This window comes from Crocodylus siamensis, chromosome 8, assembly GCF_052110815.1.
Source record: "Crocodylus siamensis isolate JL-2025a chromosome 8, ASM5211081v1, whole genome shotgun sequence".
Taxonomy (NCBI): Eukaryota; Metazoa; Chordata; order Crocodylia; family Crocodylidae; genus Crocodylus; species Crocodylus siamensis.
The window spans coordinates 72,280,079-72,307,167 of record NC_143402.1 but is presented as its reverse complement, the minus strand read 5'-3'; the positions used below and the strand labels follow the sequence as shown (position 1 = coordinate 72,307,167).

Genomic DNA, 27,089 nt, shown 5'->3' with positions numbered 1-27,089 from the left:
CCTTTACCAAATGTCTATGCGGCCCGTGTAGTTGAATTTGGAGGCACGTGTCTTTCTGGTGAACTCCTTGGGACCTCATCCTTGGGTTTTGTTAAGAAGAACGAGGCTTTGTAAGCATTTGCCAAATAAGTTCAAAAAAAAAAAAAGTACACTGACAGTCAGCTGTCAAATAATTTCACTAGTTTATTACAGATTTTGCAAGCTGATATTCAGTTTGGTGAAGCCAACAATGTACAAACCAAGTGAAACAGGTTCAAATACTTTAAATTCACACCCATTTTCTTCAGTCCATTCACATGGAAAAGTACAACAAATACAGAACAAGACAACAGAAAGCTGCTTTAGAAAACTGAGTCAAGGAGGGGAGAAGTTTTTATTTGCAAAGGTTTGAGGCGTATGAAGCAAACAGCCTCTTGGGAGGCATCTTATCCTACCTCTGCGTTTCTCTAAGTCATGAAACAAAGTGGGAGATGACAAACCTGACTGCTGGCAAATTCAGCTCTCGGTCACAGTGATGCCCATCTGCAGCGAGTCCACTGAAACCAGCAGAGTCCTGTTGACTTCACTGAAGTTACATTTAAGGACAGAACCTGGCTCAAGTTGGGTTTTTTTAATCATCATCATGATAATAATACACAACCGTTACACATAATAATTTATTCATCTTGTCGCTAGACTACCACAGAGACCAAACACGTGCTCCCGAGGCAATAAACTTCTCCATTCAAGTCAGTGGGGCCATCACCTGCTTAAGGAGTATATTAAGATCGTGTCCAACGAGAAGGTAAAAAAGCAGGAAGTTTTGCCAGCAAAAGTAAAATGGCTCAAATCACACTGCTCCGTGTGCACAATGGGAGTACAGGACAGTCTCCGCTCTACAGTGAATCGCTTTCTGTAAACAGCCCCCCTTTCAGCTTACCCATGCTTCTGGAAACAGAGGAGCGATTCATTCTAATTTGGGGTCAGATGGCATTTCTTGAAGCTCAAAGTGATATAAATGCACCTAATGCCTTTTTAAAAAGGTACTCTGGAGAAGCAATGTCAAGCTGGCTAGTTAATTCTTTTGCAAATAAGACTCTGCCATTTACAGCTGCAGTTAAGTCTCTTCTTTTGGGGTGGGGAGGATGAAGGGGAGCTGGGGGCGAGGAAAACAGCACGTGTTCATTTGTGAGCACTCTTCAAAACTCTGTCGTCTTAATATGCAACAGAAGGCAGGAGTGTAGGAGGTTACTGATGCTCCCAGCATCAACCTGTTATGGGAGAAGCCAGTGAACACCCACAACCATCATCTTTTTCTGGTTGAAAAGAATCCTAAAATGCTATAAAGTCCACAGCTTGACCCACTCTTTAGATTTGTAAAAAGCTCCATTTTTTCTTGTTTAGTGCAATTCCAGACCCTGCATACACACAGGTGATAAAAACCGTATCACAACATCAAAACACTTCCACACTTTTTTAAACCTCTGACATGCTGGTATTTTTTTTCATAAGTAATAGTTAAGCGACTACAACTAACTTTGTTACCGCTCTTGAGCGTCACATTTTTACAATATTCAGAATATTAGTGGTTGAATAGAAATAACTACTATACATATTGAAGGTATAAACTACAAAAATAAAAAAATCATTCTGTTTTACTATAAAAAAATCCTATAAAGAGTAGATGGCTCGAGGTACTCGAAGAGTTACAAGACCTGGTAGTGGACACATGGCTAACGAGGGATGTAAACTTTGAAGACCCAGATCGTAATACTTACAGTGCTAGCTTCTGTTTTCGCTGATGAGAGAATTCAGTACAATAACCAGTTTTCTGTCAGATGCACATTGTTCGATTCAGAATTTAACAACTGAGTTTGAAAACAAAGATTGTGGTAAAGAATGAGGGCACGCATACATGGCAATAAGTCAAAGAAAAGCCAGCGATAGTTTTCAAACCATGAGCGTATTCAGGGTTTTAAAGCCGGGCTGTCACACTGGCTGCAACCCGCAGGCTACATCTGCCTGCAGAGCTCCCAGCGAGGCCAGTTCGTTCTAGCGGCAAGGGTGGAGCGTGCCGCTCCCGTCCCAGCCGCAGGGCCCGTATGGGTGCGCATGTCAGCACTGGCGGGGAAGCACGGAGGGAAGGAATGACAGCTGTGCTAAGCCCCATGTTGCTCATCACCCAGCACTGCTGCGGGGTCCAGATGTGACCCAGGATCTGGTCTGGAGGCGCGTGTGAGACTGACACCCCCGTTTTAAAGCATTAATGACCACATCCACAGCTGGGTTAAGTCAGTGTAAAAACACTGAGTTCATTTAAGCAATGTTGATTTACCCCAGCTGAAAGGATCCAAGTCCTTCATATGTGGAATATTTTGTGTACTCCTTGAACTAAACAGGGATGTGGCACCTACAATGCTTTCAGGACGGGGCCCTAAACAAATGGCTGAAATATGGAATGTGTAAGTGCTGGTACACAGCTAAGAGTCAAACTGCGGTATGCAGTGATAGCGCCCCATGGCTAGCTCACTTTCAGTAGGGGCAAAAAATAGTAAGAGCGTGGTTGTAGGAACCTCTATTTAAATCTACAGTCATTCTAGTTTATTCCTTTTTTTTTAAGCTGCAGATATGCAAGATAATGAAATGGGGTCAAAAGAGTGCCGTTCCATTAAATAGAGGCAAGGTTTTCATGAACGTCTTACTCTTTCATCTAATTAACTAGGCTATAGTTATCTAACTAGATTATCTAAGTTATAGATTTACTTTTAACAATCAAATGTTTTGTCTAAGACAGAAGCAAGCATCTATTGTAACATGCTTTATGCTGTGTGAAGCTCTGGAACAGCAATTTAGGTAGTACTTGTTCCAGATAAATACAGTAACTTGCACGTTGGAAAGGAACAAGGATCCGGATATATACAGTGGAAGAGAAGGCATGGCTGCACTGACCCTTGGGCTTCCTCGGCCACTGAATAGTGTCCATTAAGGAACGTGTGGAAGAGAAAGGGTCCCCCTTACAAAGAAGGGAGAGAGCATTTTAGGATGATGATTTACTAGCTTAGGGAGGTTTTAATCTAGGCTTACAGGGGGCTGGTAAACTGGTCAGAGAGCTGCAAGTGGGAATAGAAAAGACAAGAGGGAGAATACCGGGGCAGCCTGTCAAACATCAGAGACGTTGCTACCCAAATGGCGGGAGTATGAGAAATGAGCAAGAAGAATGCAAAATTTTAGCTCACCGCATAATCTGCAATTTAATTGGCACTGCAGAGGCTTGGGGGAATAGACCGATGGACAGAAGCACTGGCTCAGAAGAATATATAGCTCGTTCAAAAAAGACAGGCAAGAAAAGATTTGCCGGTTATCAAACATTAATGCATTTGTTCTGAAGTATAGGAGGAGGTGAGAGGCAGATGAAGCTCTCCCTAGACTACACATGGAGCTAGCCCAAGGACTCTCTGAACCACTGGTAATTCTCTCTGAGACCGTGAGGAGTGTGTCAAGGTCCCGCAGAACTGGAGAAGGGCAAACAGCAACTATCCTCAAAACAGAAAGCGAGGTGGAAGGACTGGTGACCTCTGGGCCCTACCTTTCTACAGCTAGCTTCTAGGAAAAGTGCATTAGATTGCTAGAGGGAGCATTAATCTACCATTAATCCACCTGGCAGCCTACAACTGAAAAGCACAGGCCGCAGATCTATGCCCATAAGGAAACAGAACTGAAACAAATTAGGTACGAGCACAAAAGTGCCCGTTGGCTTCAGAATGGCTCTGACTTTGAAGGACACCAAAAGCTTCAAATTCAGACAAAGTGAATTTCAAAAAAAAGTTTCCCAGTAGCCCTGCCAAAGTAGAGGTTTTACAAGTATACTTCATTATTAAGAAACATGTTTTTCTTTCCACTGTTGCTGTTTGAAAACTCTGAGGAGATGACCCCGAACAACTTAATCATGTAGCAATACTATGGTTAAAAAAAAAAAAAAAAAAAAAAAAAAAATCAAGCTACATAACAGCAACTGGACCACCATGATTTTGTGGTTAATGAAAAAAAGAACAAAGGTTCTTCAGCACAGCATCAAATAAATGCGATTAAATTTCACTGGGCTAAGACAAACTTGGCACACGGATGTGATGCTGCACGAGAACTGTCCTGGTTTACCCTGACTGCAAACCTGTCAGCATTGCAGCATCAGAAACAATTTCTCTCCAGTGTGTTCAAACATGGTCCAATACTATTGTGTAAACTATCCTTTAGTCCTCTAGTGATTTTTCCATGCATTTCCAAAGCATTCACCCTTACAGCTCCAACTGAAGCTCCCGGTACTCAGGCCAGGGAAAAGTACGACTATGACCTTGGGTTTGCCGGGACAGCAGCGAAAGTAACTGTACATGAGATGTTGCTAAACGCCTATCTTCGGTTTAGTTTTGCACAGTCTTAAAATTTAAAAAGGGGATTAAAAACCTTGAATTTAATCCAGGAGAGCAGCAGATTACAATAACATTCAAATCCAATGGTGATTTTAAGTAGTATCGATCTATTTAAGGAGGAGTCTCAGTGCATTAAAAAGGAGAATCTGGACCACGTGACAATTTCCAGGAGTCCTCTGAAGAATATCGTATGCACACTACCAATAGTACACGTTTGGTTACAAATATCAAAGCCTTGCACAAGAGGATGAGTGTGAATGGCAGCCACTCTCTCAGCTATTTTATTTCAAAGGGGAAAAAAAACCAGAACGGCAGACTTGCAACGTTTCTTTAAAAGGGCTCAAAAACATTTAAACAGTCCTGCAAAAAAGTGCATTGGAGCCCAATAATTTTTCACCCTGGTTTAGGAACTGCTCAAAGTCACTTTTATAAAATTAGGTAAAAGTGGAAAGAAAGAAGTTCACCCCTCAGCTGGGCTGTGTGGGCAAATTTCAGCCCATCAAAAATGTTTTTACTTGTGCATTACGAACCCTGAAAAAGACAAATTTGTAACAGAGACACTATCCACAACCTTTAGTTATGCTAGGAAAAGCTGCAGAAGAATTTTTGGGAATGAGTTTCTTTTCAATGCTTGTTGCACTGATACTTTAGTATTTGTCTATCTATGCATTTCTATTATGACTAATAAGATAGAAGAAATTACAAGTGGTCATGACTTGTTAGCCTGAAACATCCTGCTGCTTCTCCTGTTATATCAGTCCCAGGGTGGGGGAATCCTTTAGGCTATGGGAAGATATGAATTTCAACAGCAGGGCACCCTCTTCTGGATAACGAATATATTACATTATTTGTATGCTTCCAAAACTCCATGCCAATTTTTAATAGAATCAGAAATTTCAGTAGACTAGAAATAATTGTTTTAGGTGCTACGTCCTAAATTTACTTTAAAAGTACGTTTTAGCAGGTCTCAGGTATAATGAATATACAACACTACACGAGCATCTACCAGTAAGCGTTCAGCTGCTTTTTGTTTTAATATAATTTATACAAAAATTAGAGTCAGGGAGCTATACACCACTGACATTTACTCCCTGTAGTCGGACCAAAATGAGTGCTATGTCAGGCAGTAACTGAGAGCAGAATTTAGTTCTGGATTTGTGATGACCTGGAAAAAAATATTTAAAACAAAAAAGGAAGAACAAGAAAAGTTAAAATGCCACGGGGTGAAATGTCAGCAAAGTCCATGTGGTCACTTGGCCTGTTTAAACTCTAGTGTTAACAATTACATTTTCAGAAATCCTCTGACAGGCAGATGACAACGAGAGACCACTGAAGTTAAAAGGAGCAAAGTGTGCCTGAACTGGAGATAAACTCTTCTAATGGCAAACAGACTTTCTCCAGCTCTCGCATACAGCTTTGGGAAACACTTTCAAAGCCTGTAAAAGCTAAAATTTACTCTCCACCATCAGGAACTGCTGTGTGCAGCACAACTCTCCCCTTCAGCTAAGGGATGATCAGGGCCACTTCCATAATCTCAATAAGCAGCTCTGCAGAAGTGCCAAGCAGGTGTCAGATCTTCCTTCAGTACCCATTCTCTATGCAAACACAAAACTATCCATGGATCTGCACCGCCCAGAGAGCATTGCACACAGTTAGGACCAGAATCTGAGCACTGTTTGAGGAGGTGAAGTTAAAAGAAGGAGCCAGCCCACAGGAGATGTAAAATAACCCCTGACCAACAGCCTTTTACCAAAGAAGCGACATTTCTGCTCTTCCAACCAAGAAATAAAACAAAAAGCAGAGAGAAAGCCTGCTTGCTGACTGTGTGGCTCCCCAGAAAATACAGGACGGTGATCTGGCCTTTCCTTTAGATCACAAAGCAACATGTAATAGATTTTGTATTAAGCGGGGGGAGGAGGAGGATTCTTGCTTCTGACCCTGTAAGCAATTTTGTGACCTTTGAGTATCCACGTTTTGGGGCAATTTCGAGATCAGCTTTAAGCACCTCTTCCCAATGTAAGTTTAGATCAAGTATCAGCGTAACTGTCTTACTGAGACAGCTTCTTTCAAAGTATACACCAAGCTTTTCCAGAGGTTCGCAACCTGTTTGTAAACACAAATACAAAAGGCTCAGAGCATAACACTTAAATAAAGGTTAAAAAAGTGTAGATCATTATAAGTTACTTGAATATAAAAAAAATAAAAATGGAAATTTGTTGCTTTGAAGTTATTTAGCTTGTAAGTTATTTAACAGGTACAAGGTAAACCTATTTTTAACTAAGACGACAACGGATTTATCTGTAATATGGTTTTGTTGCTTTGGGTATTTTTATAATTCTTTTCTACTTTTTATACATTTTCCATGACTCTCAGTGCGCTTACGTACAAATGAAATTAGGCATACAAAGCTATGGAATGTGACATTTACACCTTTACAATTAATTATATTCTAATCACACATACAATCCACTTGCTGAAGGTCAGTAGTAGTTAGACTCTATCCAGTCAACTTTTTAGAAGGGACACCATCAAGTTAAAAATATTTTTCTCCATTCCATTTATGAATAAAAATGGAAGAGTATATAAAAGCAATTTTTTACCACATATACCACACTTGTTTCTCCATTGCATGCAATATGGAAAAATAAACCCCGAGAGGTTAGTTTTACCTCCTGTTCTCGTGCACCAAGACAGTGTTGTGGTGCTTCACTTCCCAACCTGTAGGAAAGTGCTAAAGCAAAGTAAAAATAAATAGTTTTCATAGTTTACTTAATGTTATTGAAAGTGGGTTTTTTTAGATTTTTCTAACCATTTTATTTTACAAAACCTAAGCGTACAGCTTAGTGTACTTGGCAGTGTCCCTTCAATGAAATATCAGTGAAATAAAAGGAAAGTCACTTGGGGGGACTCTGGCTTACGAATAATGAAAGAAAATTCAGTGTCAAGACCACAGCTCAAAATTGACAAAAGCAACAAGAAAATTCAGTGCTGAAACTAAGACTCACCTGTTAATTTTTCTCACTGTGCTTAACTATACAGTGCACATTCAACATAAAATCACTTGCTCTTAGGACAGAGTCTTTTATAAACGGGCTTCCACAGGTATAGTTTTACCATGAAACTCCTGGCTTTTGTCAGCTTTCGGTACTCACTAACAAAACAGCAGATAATGACTTCTATTGACCAGGATGACTACGTAACCTGAGAAGCTCCCATTATGTCTGTATTTGCTTTGAGACAACTTTGATGGCTACCTAAACAAAACATTCATGTGTCCCATTAAACATTCAGAATATGTACATCAGGAATGGCCATATGTGATCACGCAAATCATGTTTTGCCTTTTATGATTATCAGGAAACAAAGGGCTGGAACTTATTCTACCTATTAAGCATATAAATGATACCAAGGCATTTGAGAGTAATTCTAAGCAATCTTTCTCAGGTTCTTGAAAAAGCGTTAATGCAAAAGCTAAGAAATAAGCATGTTACAAAAGTAAATGTGTTAACGGTTTTTCAGGGACTCGAGCAGAGTGGAACAGGATTTCATTTAGATATGTATATAAGTGTCATTTGGATACCTAATGGTTGGAGCAAGGATCTGGCCAAAGGTTTATAAAGATTCTCGAGTTGTTTTAGCTATCACTACATTTTCCCTGAATCTACTCACATATACACAAGTTATAGATCCTGATTTGCTCACCTTGGCCTAGACCTCCATATTCATTACCAAGGTGGTAAACAAAATGATTTCCCTCTTGGCTACTTTCAGATAACGTTGAGGCAAATTCTATTACCCCCAAAAATATATGTTTTTAAAATGTTGCCAATCACCACCAAAGAAATGATCCTGTTAAAATGATAGCTCCATTATTCAAAGCCCTGCCTTGCTATTTCTTTCATGTGTTCCTCAAATAAGTCTTTTTCAAGTTGGAGTAGCACACACTGCTTATTTTAAAAAAAGGGTAAATCATATTCTCGAGACATACTAAACTACATTTAGCTGTAAGAACCATCAGTGTAAATCATGGGGAAATATACACGAAAGCAAGGTACAGTTTTCATGAATAAAGTGAAAGCATGGCTTTTTTTTATCCCTTTGCCAGTCACAAGAATATACCTTACTGCATCGAAAAGGTATTGTTATTGAGATAGAATATTTAATATTTAATGCTAATTATGCATTTCCATTAAAATTGATTTTAGTAACACACACTGAATTCTGCAGTCCTTATATGTCTTCATCCGTCTGTTCCCTCATGTGCTCCTGCTCAGACACGCTGGAGGCATCATCATCTGATTGTTCGCTTGAGTGATACAACATCAGTGCATGTGTCTTATGAGTTATGGTAACAGTGCAGGGCCCCTGAGCCCACGGCTCTCCATCCACCTGCATTGGCATCTTTGAACTCTTCAAAATCAGCTAGTGCCAAATAAAAGAGGACATATAGAATCATAACAGTTCACTGCAGCCACAAACACATTCACAACAACTTTCTCTGTAGTGATGCTGCAAGGTTGCAGTCTCGTGTTATTTTAGTGTATAATGGACTATGCACATCTATAGAGGACCTATAACCAAGGGAAAAGACCATCTTAAATACAACCTACCCTCACAGTATGTGCCTGTCCTAGACGAACAGGGTTTGCCAGCTTCACTTGGATCTGTGCACAGTGGAAAGAACCATGAACTCCGACAACTTCCAGCAAGCCATCATCATGCCTGTAAGTCAGAAAGACACATATGCTTCTCAAAAAATCAATCTGTCTGAACTGCATGTAGTCCTCATATTAAGAGATAAAAGTATGAAGAAGGTGAATGCTGCAATATATATACGCTTAAAGCTCTGCATTCCCTGCCTGAAGAACAAAATTCAATACACATTATAAAAAACTTACTATTCCTCTTAAAGTCTATGAGCAATCCATTAATAGATTTACATGGGGCAAAAATAAATAAGATTAATTGGGCAGGGCCCTTACATTGTATTGGAATGTATACATGAATCATTGATGCATTAAGTACCTTGCTAGGGGGTAAGGCTCATCACCCATTCCTTCCCAGAGCCTGCAGCCTCCTCCCCAATATCCAATATTGAGGACAATGATACCTTCCAAATTTGGCAGACTGATTCTCTCGCCATCCAACTCTAGCTTTAAAGATACACAACAGACAGTTAGTAAATTACTGTGGGCAGTAAAAGCCTCATCCAGGGGCCAATGAAATCATTCATATATTCAATAGGCTTGGGGTCAGCTGCTTATTATCCCTGAATTACGTGCAGTAAGGTCTAAATAGCAAAAAGTACACTAGATTGGGCGGGTTATCCTGGGTTATGGAAACCAGACCCTATCGTCCTAGGCAAACATCACAGACTCCTACCTCTTCAATTCCAAGTTTCTTTTCATTCTCTATTTGTAAGATAGCTTTCCCATTCTCCTGCTCATACTAATAATCTTGTCTCTGCCCCAGGTTTAATTCAACTTTCTTGTACCTGGGTGTCCAAAATACATTATCAACTGGCATTAAAGCTTCCCACCTCTACTGGAAACACTTTGGCCGATACAATTTGGTCATCTGTGACAGGTTAATTTTGCGATTAGGGCAAAAGAGAAGTGACATATAAGTATACTTGAAGAGCTATCTCTATAGCTCATATTCTAAACTTCTAGTTTGGCTACACTTTTTCTTAAAAATAAGAATGCTACCAGGTCTTTTCCATCTGAGGTGCTTCTGCCTTGAGGAAGATATGCAATTAAAAGATGAAGTAGCTACCTTACCTCAACCCTTTTGTTAAGATCTTTGCATTCCTGTACTAAGCAATCTTTGGTTCCATAGAAAAAATATACAGCCTAAAAAAAGGAGGAGGAAAAAAAAAAATTAAAGACAAGGAGAGAGATGACAGTAGTTTAATGAAACTTGTTAAGAGCTTTCTCTGAAATTATGTAACACAAGATATTTGCATATTACTTTTGAAGATTTCTTTACAGGAGGTCTACACGAACACTGCACCATGACCAATTAAGAGGTTTTTTCCTTCTAAAACAAAACTGGACAAGGGTCACGACTCTGCACTCAAAAACAGTTGGCAGCCAAAGCTGTTAGAACAGTAATTCTCAACAAGGGTGCCACAGCACTCAGGCTGACTTGAGACCTTTTCATGGGTGCCATGGGGTACCACACAATGCTAGTTAGGTGTACAAACGTAGTTCGTAAAATAAACCCAGAGGGCTCCTACACACATGCGGGCAGCCTGCTCCGATGTACTGCAAATCCAGCACGTCGGAGCATGGAAATTGAGATGCACTCTGGCAGCCTTGCACATCACGTGCGTCAGCATTGTCGTGCGCCTCCACATTGACAAAATGGCGGTGGCGCGCTTTGAACTAAAACTCGTCCAATGAGCTTTAGCTCAAGGGACCCTGCTGCCATTTATTCAACTCAGGAATGCACGGCGATGCTCTTGCACGTGGGCACTTTTAATAAGCACAGCTTGCTAACTGAAGTGCCTGGTGTCATGTCTGGAAATGCATGTAAAAATGCTCAGAGATTTCAAATAGGAATCCATAATCGTAGTCTTTCCGAGTTCTCGGCGACAGCAAAACTGCTTTAGTATTTTTCTGTAGTCAAAAAAGAGGAATGAAAACGAACAGCTGGAATCTTCTGGCGGTGCAATGGGTCTATCCAAGGGTACTGCAAGTTTAAAAAGGCTGATTCAGTATATGCCTGATCCAGTATATGCTGCTCCTGAAAGCAGCTCCTCAAGAGCTATGGGGTGGACTTCTTCTAAAATGTGTTGGCATGGGGAGGGAAACTGGGGAGACAACGGGTCTGCATAACTGATCAGGACCTCAAGACACATACTGTCTTAAGTGACTGAACATCCTGATGAAATAGGCTGTAGCCTACAAAAACTCATAGATCAACTCTTTCAGGGATGCATAAGGTGCCATCTTACCCTGCCTTCATCCTGCCCAAGAGGTACAGACCCTACGCCCCAGTGGAACAATGAAGACGAAACTCAGATTCAGGTCTCTGATTGACTACAACAAGTCATTAGCCTGATCTCTTTCTTGTAAGTTCTGACATCATGCTAGATGGCACAGCCATGGTATTTAGTAACAAAATGCCAACACTGTAAGAATATGAGGCCCTATATTACAGCAAATGGTTAGACTTCCATCCAGAAACAAGATGTTTATCTTTTTTGTGGTTCAACGTTACAAAATTTTCAGGTATTTTTTAAAATTCTGTTTCATCTGGCACAGTTATATAAATCAGTTGATAATTACACACTTGCATAAATTAATGGAAGCGATTTAATAGCCTTGAGATTAAAGTAGGGGCAGGCAATTATTTTGGGCAGAGGACCGCTTACTGAATTTTGGCAAGCCATTGAGGGCTGCATGATAGGCAACGAGGGGCAGATAAATATTAATTTTCTAAATTCTTTAGGGGCCCCGCAGGCCAGATAGAATGGCCTGGCGGGCCACATTTTGCTCGCCTCTGGATTAAAGGATGCCAAAGAAAATGGAAATAATTTTTGCGTTATCCATGGTGAAAAGCAGAAATGTTATTTTACTAAACACACCTTATTAATAATTCTGCTGGAAAACAGAGATGGAGTCTTCTCACGATGTGCATGGAAGTTTAATGCCATGAGTGCATCAGGTCCTACAGAAAAATAGTTGTTCATCGTGAACACCTGTGGGACAAGAGTTCTGGTTAAGATAAAACCCTGGTGATATGGAATTCAAGAAGTAACTAGCATGCAAATGGAAGGAGCAGATAATAATTTTCAGTTGGTTAAGAAATAATTAAGAGACATCTGTTCTCAGATACACAGGTGCTTCAGTGGAAGCCTCTGACAGGTGAAAGCGAATCCCTGCCACAGAAAGAACAGAGTACTATGAAATTAAAATAGCCAAAGGTTTTCACTGGTTCTGTGCACTTAATACAGTTACCACTGAAATTATTGCTGGATCCAGGAAGTTTGCACACACTCCTGAGCAACCTCCAGCTTTGACTTCCTCAGAGAGCAGGAAATCCCAGAGGTCATTTTCAAAGCCTTCTATTTTGGAAAATATTTCCCTTGGCACTAATGATGCTCCCTTAGCATTTAAAAAAATAAAACAAAGCTGCTTAGACTGGCAAACATCTAGCAAAGAAACTAAATTCTGCGTTACCTTTAATGGATCCTACCCCTTTCCTTCTGATGGTACTATACCCTTTGAGAGATGTACAATTCAGAGGTTTCATACACTATTGCACACTATATGAGAGGCATTTCATCTTACTCAAATCATATACTAACACTCAGAAGATGGTGGCCCTGCTCTTTTCTTGCAAAAGTAAGTGGGAATCAGGAGGAACACTACTAAGTGAATCACAAATGTGTTAAGGAAGATGAGAGCAAATTGCTCTCTCAAATAAGTATTCACTTTAACACAGTTCTGCTCATCTTTTCCACACACAAAATTGTTGGGTTTTTCCCCACCTCAAACGTTTTGAAGGGACAACACATCATTTTCAACCTCCCTCGGTTCTGATAATGATCCCTGTTATTTTAAGATTATCACCTAGTAACTTCAGTCCTATGTTTGGTTTATTGCAGCTGCCTGTTGTTTTCAGTGCTTCAGCACCATTATCTCAAAAGCTTCGCTCCAATTTTCTAACATAACATAGCAGAAGAAAATAAAAGGTGCCTTTTGTGATACCGAGCACAGAGAGTTTTTCATTAAAAACAAACATCATACACATTAGGAAATAAAACAATCAGTTTAAAAAGACATCCTATGGGATCCTCATTTAAAGTTTTCAAATCATACCTTTGGTTTTCTTAAATTGTAGTATCCTTTGTTTGTCACCTGAACCTTCCACCTGAAAAAGAAAGGCTCTTATTTAGCCCCAAACTAGAAGCTCAGCTGCTCTCACCTATCAAACTACTGTCAAGAAACAATTGTGTACAAAATCAGCAATCAAAAAGGCAGGTGTATGTCAGAACATCTAGATGCTTGATCATTCAGAGGCAGCTCAAAAGCAACTCCTCCATCAATCAGTCCCTAGCTGGCCGTTCTAGCAATTACATCGGCATGCCCCCCACTGCTGTCCTTTTGCCGTTTCTTTATACAAACACTTACCTTCTAAGGCCAAACTGATCACAATGCTGTGGGAGTCACCTCTATGTGGTGTTGCTCACCTGTCTAGTTTAATTCCATCTGCTTCCATGACATTTCGTAAGATTTGTTCCACTGGGATTTCTCCAGCGTAACCTGCTCCCCAGCCCAGAGTATTAGATAGATCGTTGCCTGTTCCCAGAGGTAAAATTGCAACTTGTGGAATATACCGTTCTTGTCCCTGGGAGATGACAAATGTCACATTTTAGGAGGTTTTTTTTAGGATCCACTTCTTTCCTTTATTCTCCAAACTTTAAATAATAAACAGGTATTGTTAACTGGAAAGTTGCTCCATGGTTATTACAGTGGACCAACTAGTACCCGAAACATGGCAGACATCATTTGTGATAGAAAAACATGAAGGCAAGAATTTTTAAACTAGGAAAGAAATATATGGAAAATTCCTCTTGCCCTTGAGAGTAGCAATCCACTATAGTAATGCATGGATCAGAAATACAAATCAGACCTCTTCCTACGAGCCCAGTTATGACCCAGAAGCTAAAGCGGAGTCAGAGAAGCTAGAACTTCTGTTTTGTTTTCTTCACTGTACCACTGAGCTGCTGCAAGAGCTTGGCCCTTATTTTCTTTTGGCAATAGAAAGAAAGGCAAGCGGATCCCAGATATAAATACAAAAACTACATTAGACTCTCTTGATGGCTTTTTGGACATTCTTACTAAAATCTTTTAAACTGAGTGTGTGCTCTCTTTAGAAACAATATGAAACACCACAGTACAGAGTTTTTCTCATTCCTTATTAGCAAACACTACTAGAGTGAAAATAGACTTTTGAAAGGGACACCAGACAACAGAAGCAGATGCATTATTGAAGTCACAATGCTGCATTAGTACTATTATTGTTTTTGATGACTATGGAGGTTAGCACCATTATCATTTTTGATGATTATGGAAGTAATGACAATGTCTCAAGTCCAAAAATGTTTGGTGAGAAATAAGTAATCACAGTCCAATATTAATAAAGAGATTTGAAGCAAAATAAAATCTCTCTTTAGACAACAAGGGGAAGAGGAGTGGATATAATATGCTACGCCATCTAAGCAGAAGGGCTTCTGAATTAATGTTCACAATTTGCAGCCGTTTATGAGTTTGATGAAGAGCTTCTTTCAGGGCATTTAAGTAATTCTGTGAATCTTTCCCAATCGGTTTTCTCAGACAGGAACAACTTGTATCTAGATAAGAGATTAGGGTTGAACACTTGCTCAACTACAGAAGTTAGATCCTCACCACAGATAGCAGGTTCATTTTAAACAAAATACCTTGATCTTCATTTCATCAATTGCATCCAGGACCCAGCCCACTGTGCCATCCCCACCGCAGACAAGGACCCTAACAGAATTGCAAGGCAGCAGGGTACAAAGCTGGAGTGCTTTCGCAGGTGCAATTTTCTTCAGGTCAAAAACCTATGGATGAACAAAAATAAGAATGGAAGTTCCACAAATTTCAAGAAGCATGACTCCGGATTTACTTCAGAGATCAAATCATGTCACTTTAAGAAACCTATCAGGATTGAAATGGAATAGCTCAACGCCCAATGCACAACACTGGCAGTCTTGACTTTCAGACACCAAATCCCACTTGTCACAGTCATGTGAGAGGTCCAGTTACTTCAGTGGGAACGCACACGTTAAAAATCAAGTGGAACTCTGTCCCAAGTAAAGCGTGCTTATATTCACTCATTTCAATCTTTCACATTTATAAAAGCCAAGTTTAATAAAATAAAAATAAAGTGAGGTCTTATTACAACAGAGATGTGAAAACAAATGTATTCTATGAAACGTGTCTGGGTGTTAATTTTTTTCAGAGACCTTAATTATGACAGCTATGTTCATTGCGAGAATGTGTTTTGAGCCTTCAGAGGAAGAGAATTAAGGTTCGGTCAGGAAATCCAAGAAAAACGATGTTACGTCAGAGTATCCTGTGCCATCCCATTTGAGTTTAAGGTGAAAACAGCAACTTGGGAACTGGCAGCTGCAAGTACTGTCATTTTCGCAAGTGAAGTTAGGCTTAATAACACAGATTTCAAAATAATTAGAGGATGACTCGTTCGATTAAAAGTATTTTTTCATTCTAACTGCTCCATCTTGTTAATTCAAGAAGGTATGAGATTGAGAGACTAGTGGCAAAAATAAGCAGTGTACTGATTGCTGCAGATACTATATGCATTAATGACATATCACACCTTACCAAACTAATGAAAAAAAATATGCTTTATATTCTCACATTTACAGCTCCTATGTTTGAAAGGTGATGACTCTTTTCTCCATACAAGAGCTGCATGAAATTTTCCTTAGCTGAAGATCAAGTTCCTCACATTTGTGAGAGCCCTGCAGGGGAAGTGATGCTGAGGGGTAACCCGCATGGGTTCGTGCCAGGCTGATCCTGCCTGACTAACCTGGTCTTTTTCTATGACCAGGTAACAAAGAACTTAGATGGGAAGGAGGAAGTCAATGTCATCTTCTTGGACTTCCAGAAGGCCTTCGACACAGTGTCCCACCAGAATGGCGGGCAAGCTGAGGGGCTGCGGCATTGACAAACGCACAGTCACACGGGTGGCAAACTGGCTCCAGGGGTGCACCCAGAGGGTGGTGGTGGACGGGTCAATGTGGACCTGGGAGGGTGTGGGAAGTGGAGTCCCCCAGGGCTCGGTCCTTGGGCTGGTGGTGTTCAACATCTTCTTCAGCAATCTGGATGAGGGTGTGGAGAGCACCCAGTTCAAGTTTGCTGATGACACCAAGCTGTGGGGTAAAGTGAATACACTGGCAGGCAGGGACCGCATCCAGGCAGACCCTGGATAGGTTGGAAAAGTGGGTGGATCTGAACAGGATGCGGTTCAACAAGGACAAGTGCGGGGTGCTGCACCTGGGGAGAGGGAACCAGCATTATGGTTATAGGTTAGGGGCTGACCCTCCCAGCAGCACAGAGACAGAGAGGGATCTTGGAGTCAGGATTGACTCCAGGATGAATATGAGTCGCCAGTGCGACGAAGCAATAGGCAGAGCCAACCACACCCTGTCCTGCATCGACAGGAGCATCACTACCAGGTCCAGAGAGGTCTTGCTGCCCCTCTATGCGGCGCTGCTCAGGCCGCAGCTGGAGTCCTGTGTCCAGTCCTGGGCGCCGCACTTCAAGAGGGACGTGGAGAACCTGGAGAGGGTCCAGAGGAGGCCACTCGTATGGCTGGGGGCCTCCGTGGCCAGCCCTATGAGGAGAGGCTGGGGGACCTGAATCTCTTCAGTCTCCGCAAGAGGAGACTGAGGGGGGATCTTGTGGCTGCCTACAACCTTATCAGGGGCCAGCAGCAGGGACTCGGGAAAGTCTGTTCCCCAGGGTCCCCCTTGGAGTCACCAGGAACAATGGCCACAAGCTGAGGGAGGAGAGGTTTAGGCTGGATATTAGGAAGAACGACTTCACTGTAAGGGTGGCCAGAGCCTGGAATAGGCTCCCCAGAGAGGTGGTGCTCTCACCTTCCCTGGAGATCTTCAACAGGAGACTGGACAGGCACCTGGCTGGGGTCTTATGACCCCTCCCGCCCCCAGTGCTCCTTCCTGCCCATGGCAGGGGTCGGACTCAATGATCTGTCCAGGTCCCTCCCGACTCAGTGATTCTATGATTCCTGAAAAGTTCCTGTACCAAGTTCCTTAAAGTCTTGTGGTCCTCATACAAACACCACTCTGGTGACTCCGAGGCCATAGTTTATTAAACAGCAATGGCTATCCACCGCAGTTACCTGCACTGGGTTTAGGATAATCTTGAACTCTCCTAGCAAGTTTTCGCCCAGGTTGTTTCCACTACGAGTATTAGCCAGGATTATTACTGGAATCCAGTGTTTCCCACAGGAAGACATTAGCTGCAGGAAGACAAAGGTCACGTGTACATGAATGCGACAAACCTGAAGAAACAAGAGCTCTGAACCCTACCCTCATCCCATATTAATACACACACAGAAAACAGGGTTACTCATTCACTCTGAATAAAAAGTAGCAAAATGCCTCTTTTAAATAAAGATAGAAACAGGCTACCACTGCAGTTAGGCAGTAACTCATTCCAAGTCGATGCTGTTTTTCTGGAACTCCTAACACTGCACCTTAAAATTATTTACTTTTCTGTTTTTATAGCTTCTTTATTATATCTTGTATGCTAATCAAGTGTTCTTGGTTGTTTTTTTTTAAACAAAGAGCTTTCAAATAGCATGCTTTTCTTGCAGAGATATCAAGATATCTCAATCATCTCCATAGCAACAGAGTGACGTTTCAAAGCCAAGACTGCATTTCAATGATAGAATCAAAAAGCTGGTTTTGGATACAAAGTGTTTCTGTTCAAACAAATGTTTTCTGTAATAGGAGGAAGGGAGAGAAAGTTAACAGGGAAGTCAAGGGTTTCTATAAATATCTTCCCTATGCCACACCTGTGCAAATGGGCAAGTTCCTTTTGGAGAAAGCTTCATAACTTCAGTCGTGCCAAGAGCACAATATCTGGGTCCAGAAAACCGCAGGCCCTGACTCCTCACCCTGCCTCCTGGGTCCACAGCACGGAGCACTCCAGCACACCTTAATCCTCACTAGGCTTACTCATCTTCCATACCCCTTTCCTTTAACCAAGCTGGGGAGCTGGATGCTTCTACTACCCAGCCTGGAGGTGGGTCTGCAGGCCCTTTGTTCCCCTCCTCCCCCAGTACTGCAAGCAGCTCCCTGTAACAAAACCAGCCCAATGGCTTCTACCGGACAGAAGCAGAAGTGCAGGGATCTTCAGTAAAACTTCTTACAGCAAGAGCCTCCTTAAAATCTCAGAATGATTTCAGATGGATTTAAAGTCCAAACTTAAACTAACTACACAGACAACCAGATTTGACAAGCCATTTAAATTTCACCAAGATACCTCTGTGTTCAGGGCAACCACTTGTTTGACTACAGCATCTCTTCCACAGTGCACCTATGTTAGATCTGAACCTTACTGAATGGTGGGTAATCCACCACTTTCATCCACAAAACTATTAAAAGAAAATATCACTATTTTCTAATTGTATTAATCTGGCTTCAGCTGGCAGCCACTGGCCCTTAGTTATTATACCTTTCTCCACTGGGTGAAAGAACTCTTTAGTACTAGGTATGTATTCTCTCTCTGGAAAGGTATTTACTGGCTGCAATCAAGCCGCAATTCAATTTATGTTTGCTAAACTGAACAGATGTTAAAGTCTCTCATTGCAAGGCATGTCCTCCAGTCCTTGAATTACTTGCACGGTTCTATTCTGCATTCACTACTTCTGTGATACCAGAATCAAAGACACGATTTGAGCATCAACCTCACAATGCTGTACCCAGAGAGAGTCACCTGCCTGCTTCTTTTCACTACTCCATCCTTTATAATCTGAAAACAACAGTTGCACTGGCCCTTCTTGCCACAGCCCCATGCTAGGCAACTCATGCTACATTGCTTGTCATGATCCCTAAAATCCTTTTTCAGAGGCGCTGCTTTTCCAGCTGGTATGCTTCAGGTGTGACAGTCATAACACTGCGCTTGCTTGTGACATTACCTTATGTAATATGCTACATTTCAGTAACCAAAAAAATCACTTCATTTGAAAGCTGTAGCTTTTTGAAGGGTCAGTTGGTTTTCACTGTATTTAAGTTTTGGCTACAATGAACATTTATTCTTTAGCGGGCTTGCTCTTCACAGGTGTTAATTTAAAAAAAAAGCTTTATAGGATTTTTATTTGGTTTAGCACATGGGGAATATTTTCCTTTAAAGGTCTCTTTTGTATTGATTTTGCTAGTGATTCAATTCCTCTAACACGTAATTGATAACAAGTGATATCTGGAACTATGAATTAATGAGGATTGATTTATTTACTATGTTTAAAAAAGCAAGATACTAAAGCCTCAGCATCACTTTAGAATAAATGCATGGGATTAATTAGGATAACTAAATGCTAAAGTCATGTTAATAATGACTCATTCTTTCACAGAGGGCTCTGTACATAATGTATTCAAACAAGGATTCTGTGTATAACCAACATGTCAATATTTCAAATGTTGGTGTGTATTTGGAAACTCATTCTAAAAAACAGAAGCAAGAAGCAATTACCTTCCCACAATCAGGCTTTTTGTCTTTACGTATCTTACTAATGTTGGATAAGTAATATGGCGGAATAATTAAGTTCCTGAATTCTCCGAATGTACACTCCTCACTCTTTAAGGAATTCTGCATGCATTCATCATGTACCGTGTGCTGGCACCAAATGCACCTGAAAAAGAAGAAACAAAGGCCTCAAGCAGTTGCATCATTTTATGTTCAAAGCAGCCTGTGAATTGAAAGGTGGTCTGCCAATTTTGCATACAACTATGCCAAAACACTCTATGAAACAGAGTACAAAGTAATCTGTGAAGAGAAAGATCTAGGAATGCATACCTGGGAACCAACAGAAAAGAGCTAAAACTCCTCACTAATGACTGGGTATCAGATCTTACTGGGGAAGAGATGAGCAATGAGGCTGCACAGCAGCTTGCTCTGGAACATGGAAGGAGCCCTCAAGAAATGACAGATTCTCCCTTTGGTCTTTAAACCCCACAACAATATACTGAAACAACTGTAACAAAAAATAAGAGCTGCAATACAAAATATGTTAAATGTTAAAAAGATTTAAAATGTGTTTATTGATAAAGTTACCAAAGATTTACATAAAATACTATTAAGGTTGCAATGGGATATCTAGTTGCTTTTATTTTAAACAAGGCATTACCTGATAGCAACCAATTCTGATCCATGTCACAGTAACCTTGATGCCTGCTCTAACACTGTACCCCACTCACCTACACAGCTACTATTACAGGAATTTGATAAGAAGGAGCAAAGGGAAGAGCTGAGGGGAATGGTGGATAGAAATCAGCTGCCCAAGAGAACATGTACAAGCATGCATTCAACAGCCAAAGGCCTCATGTGCTTCCCAACCTTACCTGGGTCAGCTGTACAAGGATCAAATTTAGGCAGAAAGGACACATGGAGAAGTGATGGAGACCAGGAGTAGAGTACAGGACACTGCTGAGGAGTTGAGCAATGAAGCAGGATGTGAGAAGCTTGTGCTTGAACAGGTAGGTGGTCAGAGTGGTATGGCTTAAAGACCTAGTGTAGTTGCATTTATACCTATATAGCTTTGCCAGTCAGAGGAGTACCGATATCATCAAGCCCAAGCAAAAGGTTAATATCGCTACTATAAATACACCAGCAAAACCCTTATGAAAGCCCAAAAGTCCTAAACAAAGCTTCCAATGTCACCTGAGCTATAGCGAACAGTCTGTAGCATATTGTGGCACTTTGTTTTTAATACACAAGATGCTGTACTTTGAAAAGGCTTATAGCTGGAAGAGAGTAGGGGATTAAAGGGTTCAGAAGAGATTCGGTAAGGCAAGCAACTGCCTTGACAGATCTTCAAACAACGGGAGAAGCCAATTTAGAAGAATGCTTCTAAAGGAAAAGGCTCTAGACTCTACACCAGGGCTACACATGCCTCTTTTAAGCGAGCTTAGCCTAAAGTTGCCATTTTAAGGCGTGTTAAGGGTGCATGTCTAACATGTGCGTGCCCTCAATGCACCTTAAAAATGGCAATTTAAGGCTACGTGAGCCTAAATTTGATACCTGCATAAAGTAGGTATCAAATTTAGGTGTGAATAAATTACATTGCTACATTGCATTAGCACACATGTAGACACACTACTGCACATTAATGCAGTAGTGTCAATGGACAGATGCCATGTTAATGAGCAATACTGCACCTGCACATGTGCTAATGCAACTTAGCTATTCACACCTAAATTAAGTGCACCTTAAGGCTCATCAGTGCATCCACCATGTGTAGACGCAAGCCTAAATTGCCTTAATGTGCCTTAAGCAACGGCACATTAAGCTTAGGCGCGTGTAAATACACATGTAGATGCATCCATTTACACACAGGAAGCTAGATCTGGACTGTTCTTGCATATTTTCCTGTTGTAACAGTTGAGATATGAGAAGCCCAAAGTGCACTTACATAGTTGTTTCTTTTTTCAACCTAGCATTTACAATTGGTAATGAAGTCAACAAATTTGAACACACAGGTGACAGAATATTAACTTGCTACTAATTAACATCTTTACCATTTTCTTCTTAGCATCTAACTTCTTTAGCAAGTGAAAGCCAATAGCAAAATTATACACAGCACACCATTCTTGGCTGGAAGGCATAAGCACTAACAGCATGGAGTGTGTACAACATCAAAATGTTTATCCCCAAGGACCTCTACCGGCTCAAATATGCAGAGATCAAAATACAGCTGGCAGCAACATTTCAGGCTGCTGGACAAAAGTAACAACAGCACTGCGGAACAATATTTACTTCCAGCTAAAAACGGAGTAGATGGAAATACCATCTTTAACCAGGTATTCATATTTTGGGTTTGTTTGCTGAAAAAAGTACTTTGTCTATAATGATGCCACAGTGATTAATGACTCAAAACTAACAGAATCACTGCGCATTTCAGGAAACCATTTTAGCTTTGAGTCCACAATTAAACTGTCAAATCAACTCTGGCCAAATATTCAAGTTCTGTTATAATGAGTTCTAGCAGAATTTACGACCAAAAGGAACATTAACATGATTATTTGCTTAATTCCAAGGGAAACAGCTTCTAAAAGCAAATAAATATTCGTCTGAATTGCTTACAACAAACACCGTGGTATTGAAAATCTGAAAGTGAGTATGAACAAATGCATAAATGACTGAATTGGCAGACGCTGACAAAGAAGCATCTTAAATAGTAAACACAAACCCAAACGTTCAAATGCCTGATTTAGAAATTTAAAGTGTTAGCAACAACATTAAGACATTTGAAAACAACATCAGTTTTAAAGCAGACAGGATCCCATTCAGTCCTAGACTCCACGGACTGTAACAGCATTATGCAAAGCCGCAGAGCAAAATCCCACAGTACATATTTGCTCAAGTTTCTGACCTATTCCTACAGCTGTCCTGGGAAAGAACGCACTCTCAAGAGCATGGAGAGGGAAATACTATAATACCTATTGCCACCTTCTGCTGAATGCTAATCCTGGTTTGCCACATCCAACAACCTGATTTAAGCTGCTGTGGAAGCTATTTTTGAAGTCCCCCTATTAATCTGGCTCTTGAGAGTACCAAGGTCACATCCCATATGGCCAAAGACACTAACATTCATAATGTGTGACCTTCCTGCTACCCGCAACTGCTGGCCAAGGATCCTGCTCTAAAACACACACATTTGAGACTTTTCCTGATGCTTTGACTGTTTATTTTTCTGGAACTGCTGGTTTACAAAGCGATTTGCTAGTGTACTGCAAGAGAGATGCAAAAAAAGACAGCAAGTATATTCTGGGAAATAAGTCATTTCTTTGAAACGTTCTAGCCACCATTTCTGATCTCAAATGCAGCTATTGATACCTATATGTCCCAGTTCTCTAACTGAACACATGGAAAGAAGTCTTGGGTTTCAGAGGATCTTTTCAGTAAACCTAGGATCTGCAAGATTGGACTCCTAGAAAAGCAGTACAAAACAGCTGTACTAGCGGAGTTAATTTATGAGTACAGCATCTTCAAACTCCTTTGGACATGGTATGCAGCTCACGCAGCTGCCCACAACAGGCCAAGTAACTCAAAGGCCTAGATCAGTGGGTCTCAACCTTTGTAGAGTCAAGGCATCTTCATAAGATGCCAGCTCTTAGGTTTTCACTCTTTTTCGACTACAGAAAAATGAAAGAGCAATTTTTCTGCTGCACAGAGCTCAGAAAGACCACAGCAGGGCAGAAAGTTTTGAATGTTATGGATTCCCATGTGAAAACAAGTTCATCTTGTGACTCATGTTTGCAGACCTAGCAGCTAGCCTTGTGAAGCACTCTGCAGCACCCTTGAAAGGATCTCAAGCACCCCAGGGTGCCATGGCCTAGAATTACCGACCTGGACACACAGGCTGGTCAGACAATGGAGCTGCTCCAAGGATATCTATTTAATATTTGCACGGTTCTACAGTGAAGTATTTTAGACTAGAGGGTGCTAGCTGTATGTATACACACTTCACCCAACAGTAGCACTCCACCATTTGTCCTATGAAAAAGGAGAGAGTCAACAGAATTTTAAGGCTCTTGCTGCCTCTAAGAAAACAGGAAAACTGCCATAATCTTTTTGCCATCATCCCTCCAGAATGGCCCTCTGTTCTGTTCCTCAACCGTGCTGAACTGTATAAAAACAAACCATAGTGTGTGCTGTGCAACATAATTAGCTTCCTCCTTCTTCTGTATATTCTTCCTACCTTTCCTTTCAATCCCTCCAGGCTGCTCTTGTCTGTCTGCACAACAGCAACATGCAAGAGGCCCTGTAAAACCCCTGGAGTACAAGGTTGGGTTCCCTTTCTCTCTACAGAGATAGGAAATAGATGTAATATAGAACTCTATGCCACAGATGATCACACAACCCTAGCAGTTAAAATTATTAAACGAATCAAAGTCGAATGAACGTGGGGAAATATTCATTGACTATTCATTCATGCTTCAGCCTTAGACCCAGGCGGAAGATCCCTAAGGTGGCTATTCTACTCAGCTTGTCTCTTGAAAGGCACCTGAGTCAGGAAAAATGATGCCTTACCCCACACAGCACTAGATAACCTTGTTGCTTGTTGGGGGGACCCTCCCCCCCCCAAAACCCACAGAAAAACAAAACAGCATAAACACAGCAAAAAACTAATAGTCAAAATGGACCACAACCTCAATGGGGTATTTACCAACATGCCCAAGAAAAAAATGAAGGCGCTGCACATAAGACACCAAAGTAAAATCCTAGGTCTGCTGTGGTTAGTAGCAAACCACTTGCGTCAGTGGGGATCCCAGTTCACCAAAGACATTTAAGCTGTGGATTTGAGGGATATAAAAGCTAGAGACCAAATCCTTATCTCACTGTGTAGTGATGTAAATCAAAAGTAGCTGCTGTGGCATAAACGAAAACTGAACATGGCTCAGGGCCCTTCTGGTAGCCGAGTTTTGCCACATTTGCCACTATGATTAGGACTGTACTCTGTCAGCAGTCCCACAGGGATCAGTGTATCCTCATCTAAGGGTACCACACCAACTTCTGGTTTAATATGATATAGCATGAAATGCCCATAGCATAACCACTGGAGCATCAGTGTGCCAGCAGTTTTTAAGAACTCTCTGTTAAACTTCCTTAGAGTTTTTCTAAAAAATGAACAAGCTACTTCATTCCTAGGAGGTGCTCATCTAGATCCCCCTTCTGCAAAGGCTTGGACCCCTGCCTGACACGTGATGTGTAGCGAGTAGCGTCAGGGAGGGGAGTGGGGTCACACGGTGTGCAAAGCTAAGCAATTGTACAAGTCCTTGCCTAGGAAGCAAGCCCTCTGAGGCTGAGGCTCTCTTTTGCTTATGCCTGTACGTCTTCTACCCCAACGGAAGTAATAATGGAGCGAATGACACAGGAAGCTATGCTGTAATTTATAAACCCATCTCTCCACCTTCAATCACAAGTACACTTGCTGCTATGAGGCTCTTGGAGCTGGCAGAGATCCCTGGTGGACTATCCTAGCATTTCACACAGCAGTAAAGTGATCAAGGAGCCCTGGAGCAAACACAGTACTGACATGGCAGAGCACGTTTGCTGTGGGCCAGCCATACCTGTAGTCGCAGAGCTTGGGCTGGGTGCCACACTGCTGCTTACACATGAGACAATAGCTGCAGAGAGGGACGTTCCCTCGGATCCAGTGGTGCAGCATGCAGCTGCCTGGCCTGCTCTCGCTCTGCAGCGCGATCTCCTTGCAGAGGAAACGCCGGTCGGCCTTCTTCAGACATCCTTCGTCCACGCGGAGGCCACAGCAGTCACAAAAAGCCCCTTGGAGGATATGCTGGCCGCACACGCAGCAGTAGGTAGGCTGGCCAAAGAGGTCCGTGTACTGCCAGTCGTGCTTGCTCTTGCGGAAGATGTCCTGCCTCAGCACCTGCCTCCGGGATCGCTGGAAGCTGCACCACAAGGTGATGAGCACCGGCAGGACGACGGAGCACAGAGTCCAGAAAGCCAAGCTCCAGTCTGTGAACGCTCCCGAGGAAGAGGAGGGGCGGCTGCTCCCCACTCCCTCCATCCCTCCAAGCTCGCTTTCCCCCTTCACACCAAACAAGCTGCGAGCAGGGGGACGTGGGGACTTGCCCCCCACAGCTCAGGGGTCCTGCGGGCAGGTTTACCAACCATCTTTCCCCCTCCAGCCCAAAGAGACCTCACATCTCGTCCCACGCTCCGAGTGCCAAAGCCCACGAACCTGCCGCGAGCCCCTCACGTCGGCCCGGTGGGACCCCTGCCGGCAAGCTCCGATCCGTCCTCCCTGGGCCTAGAGCCCCCTGCCCCAGTGCGGGGGGGCTTGCCCACAACCCCCTCCCCTTGGTGCACAGGGTCCTAATGCAGGGGGGCTTCACCACGACCCCCTTCCTTTCATGCAGGGGTCCCAATGCAAGGGCCTCCCCCCTTCCAAGGGGGTCCCAATGCAAGGGGGCTTGCCCACGACCCCTTCCCCTTCATGCAGAGGGTCCTGATGTATGGAGGCCCCGATGCAAGAGGGTTTGCCCACGACCCCCTCCCTGCTGCACCTACCTCCCCTACCCGCCCGCTGCAAAAGCGGAAGCGGAAACAGCCGGGGCCGGGTGGGGGCGGGGGGGCGCTGCGGGTTGCTAGGAGACGGGAGGACATGGCCGGCGGCGGGGAGGCTGTGCAGCCTGCAGCTCGGGTTTGCAGGAGGCCGGGGGGAGCTTTCTTTCCAGCATCCGCCTTTTTGGGGGTAATGATCCGGGGTACAAACCGCAGCGCGGAGCTGAGGCGAAGCCGGTGTGTCCCTTCGCTGCCGCCCCTGGCAGGAGCGGCCTGGACGCGGCCCCTGGTTCCCCGCAGGCGCTGCCCAACCTTTCCAGGGGCAGAGGATTTTCCTTGCATTTTTTTTTCACTAAAACTGCCCCCAAATTCAGCAGTTCCTTACATGCCTCCAGCCTGCGCGCTCCAGCATTAACGCTGCTCCGCTTGCTGCCCGGTGAGATGGTTATGACAGTGTTAGGTGGCTGTCCCCGACGTCCTTGTCTTGCTGGGCCGCATTGCTGAAGGAATTCAAAATGCTTGCTTTCCCCGCCGTGTTTCCATCTTGCGGCACATGTCCTTCTGTTTCTGTTTTCACCAGGCCCCTCTGTATCTGATTCTTGCCCTTCTTTTTGGGGGAAAAGCCTTCCCGCCAGCTTTCCGTCGTGTGGAAACGTGCACGTTTTGCTTCATCGTTCCTCGCGGGGTGAACAAAACGAGACTTGTCGGAGCAAGTGCGATGGCACCCTGCACTCTTTGATCACTTTCTGTTTCCTACTCCTTTGATTTTGGTTGCTGAGCTCATTTTGTATTCAGTCGAGTGCATTTTTATCAGTACCAAACTTAAGATATCAACGTCAGTTCATCCATAAAG

At 42.5% G+C, this 27,089-nt stretch overlaps 1 protein-coding gene across 2 annotated transcripts; it reads right to left on the bottom strand.

The window, feature by feature from the left end:
- Positions 1 to 165: 165 nt before the first annotated feature.
- Positions 166 to 26,261, bottom strand: DGKE (diacylglycerol kinase epsilon). Of its 2 annotated transcripts, none has more exons than XM_090060222.1 (11): positions 25,279 to 26,261; positions 19,679 to 19,838; positions 17,325 to 17,444; positions 14,854 to 14,997; positions 13,603 to 13,760; positions 13,232 to 13,283; positions 11,995 to 12,108; positions 10,184 to 10,255; positions 9,429 to 9,556; positions 9,014 to 9,125; positions 166 to 8,825 (listed from the first exon to the last, which is right to left on the bottom strand). In XM_090060222.1, exons 1-11 carry the CDS (start codon positions 25,737 to 25,739, stop codon positions 8,634 to 8,636), a joined length of 1,713 nt encoding a protein of 570 aa, XP_089916348.1. In that variant the 5' UTR covers positions 25,740 to 26,261; the 3' UTR covers positions 166 to 8,633. The 2 variants fall into 2 exon arrangements, 1 of the variants encoding a protein (XP_089916348.1); XR_016443836.1 differs by having other exon boundaries at positions 8,803 to 8,825; positions 9,429 to 9,552.
- Between the last annotated feature and the right edge of the window lie 828 nt (positions 26,262 to 27,089).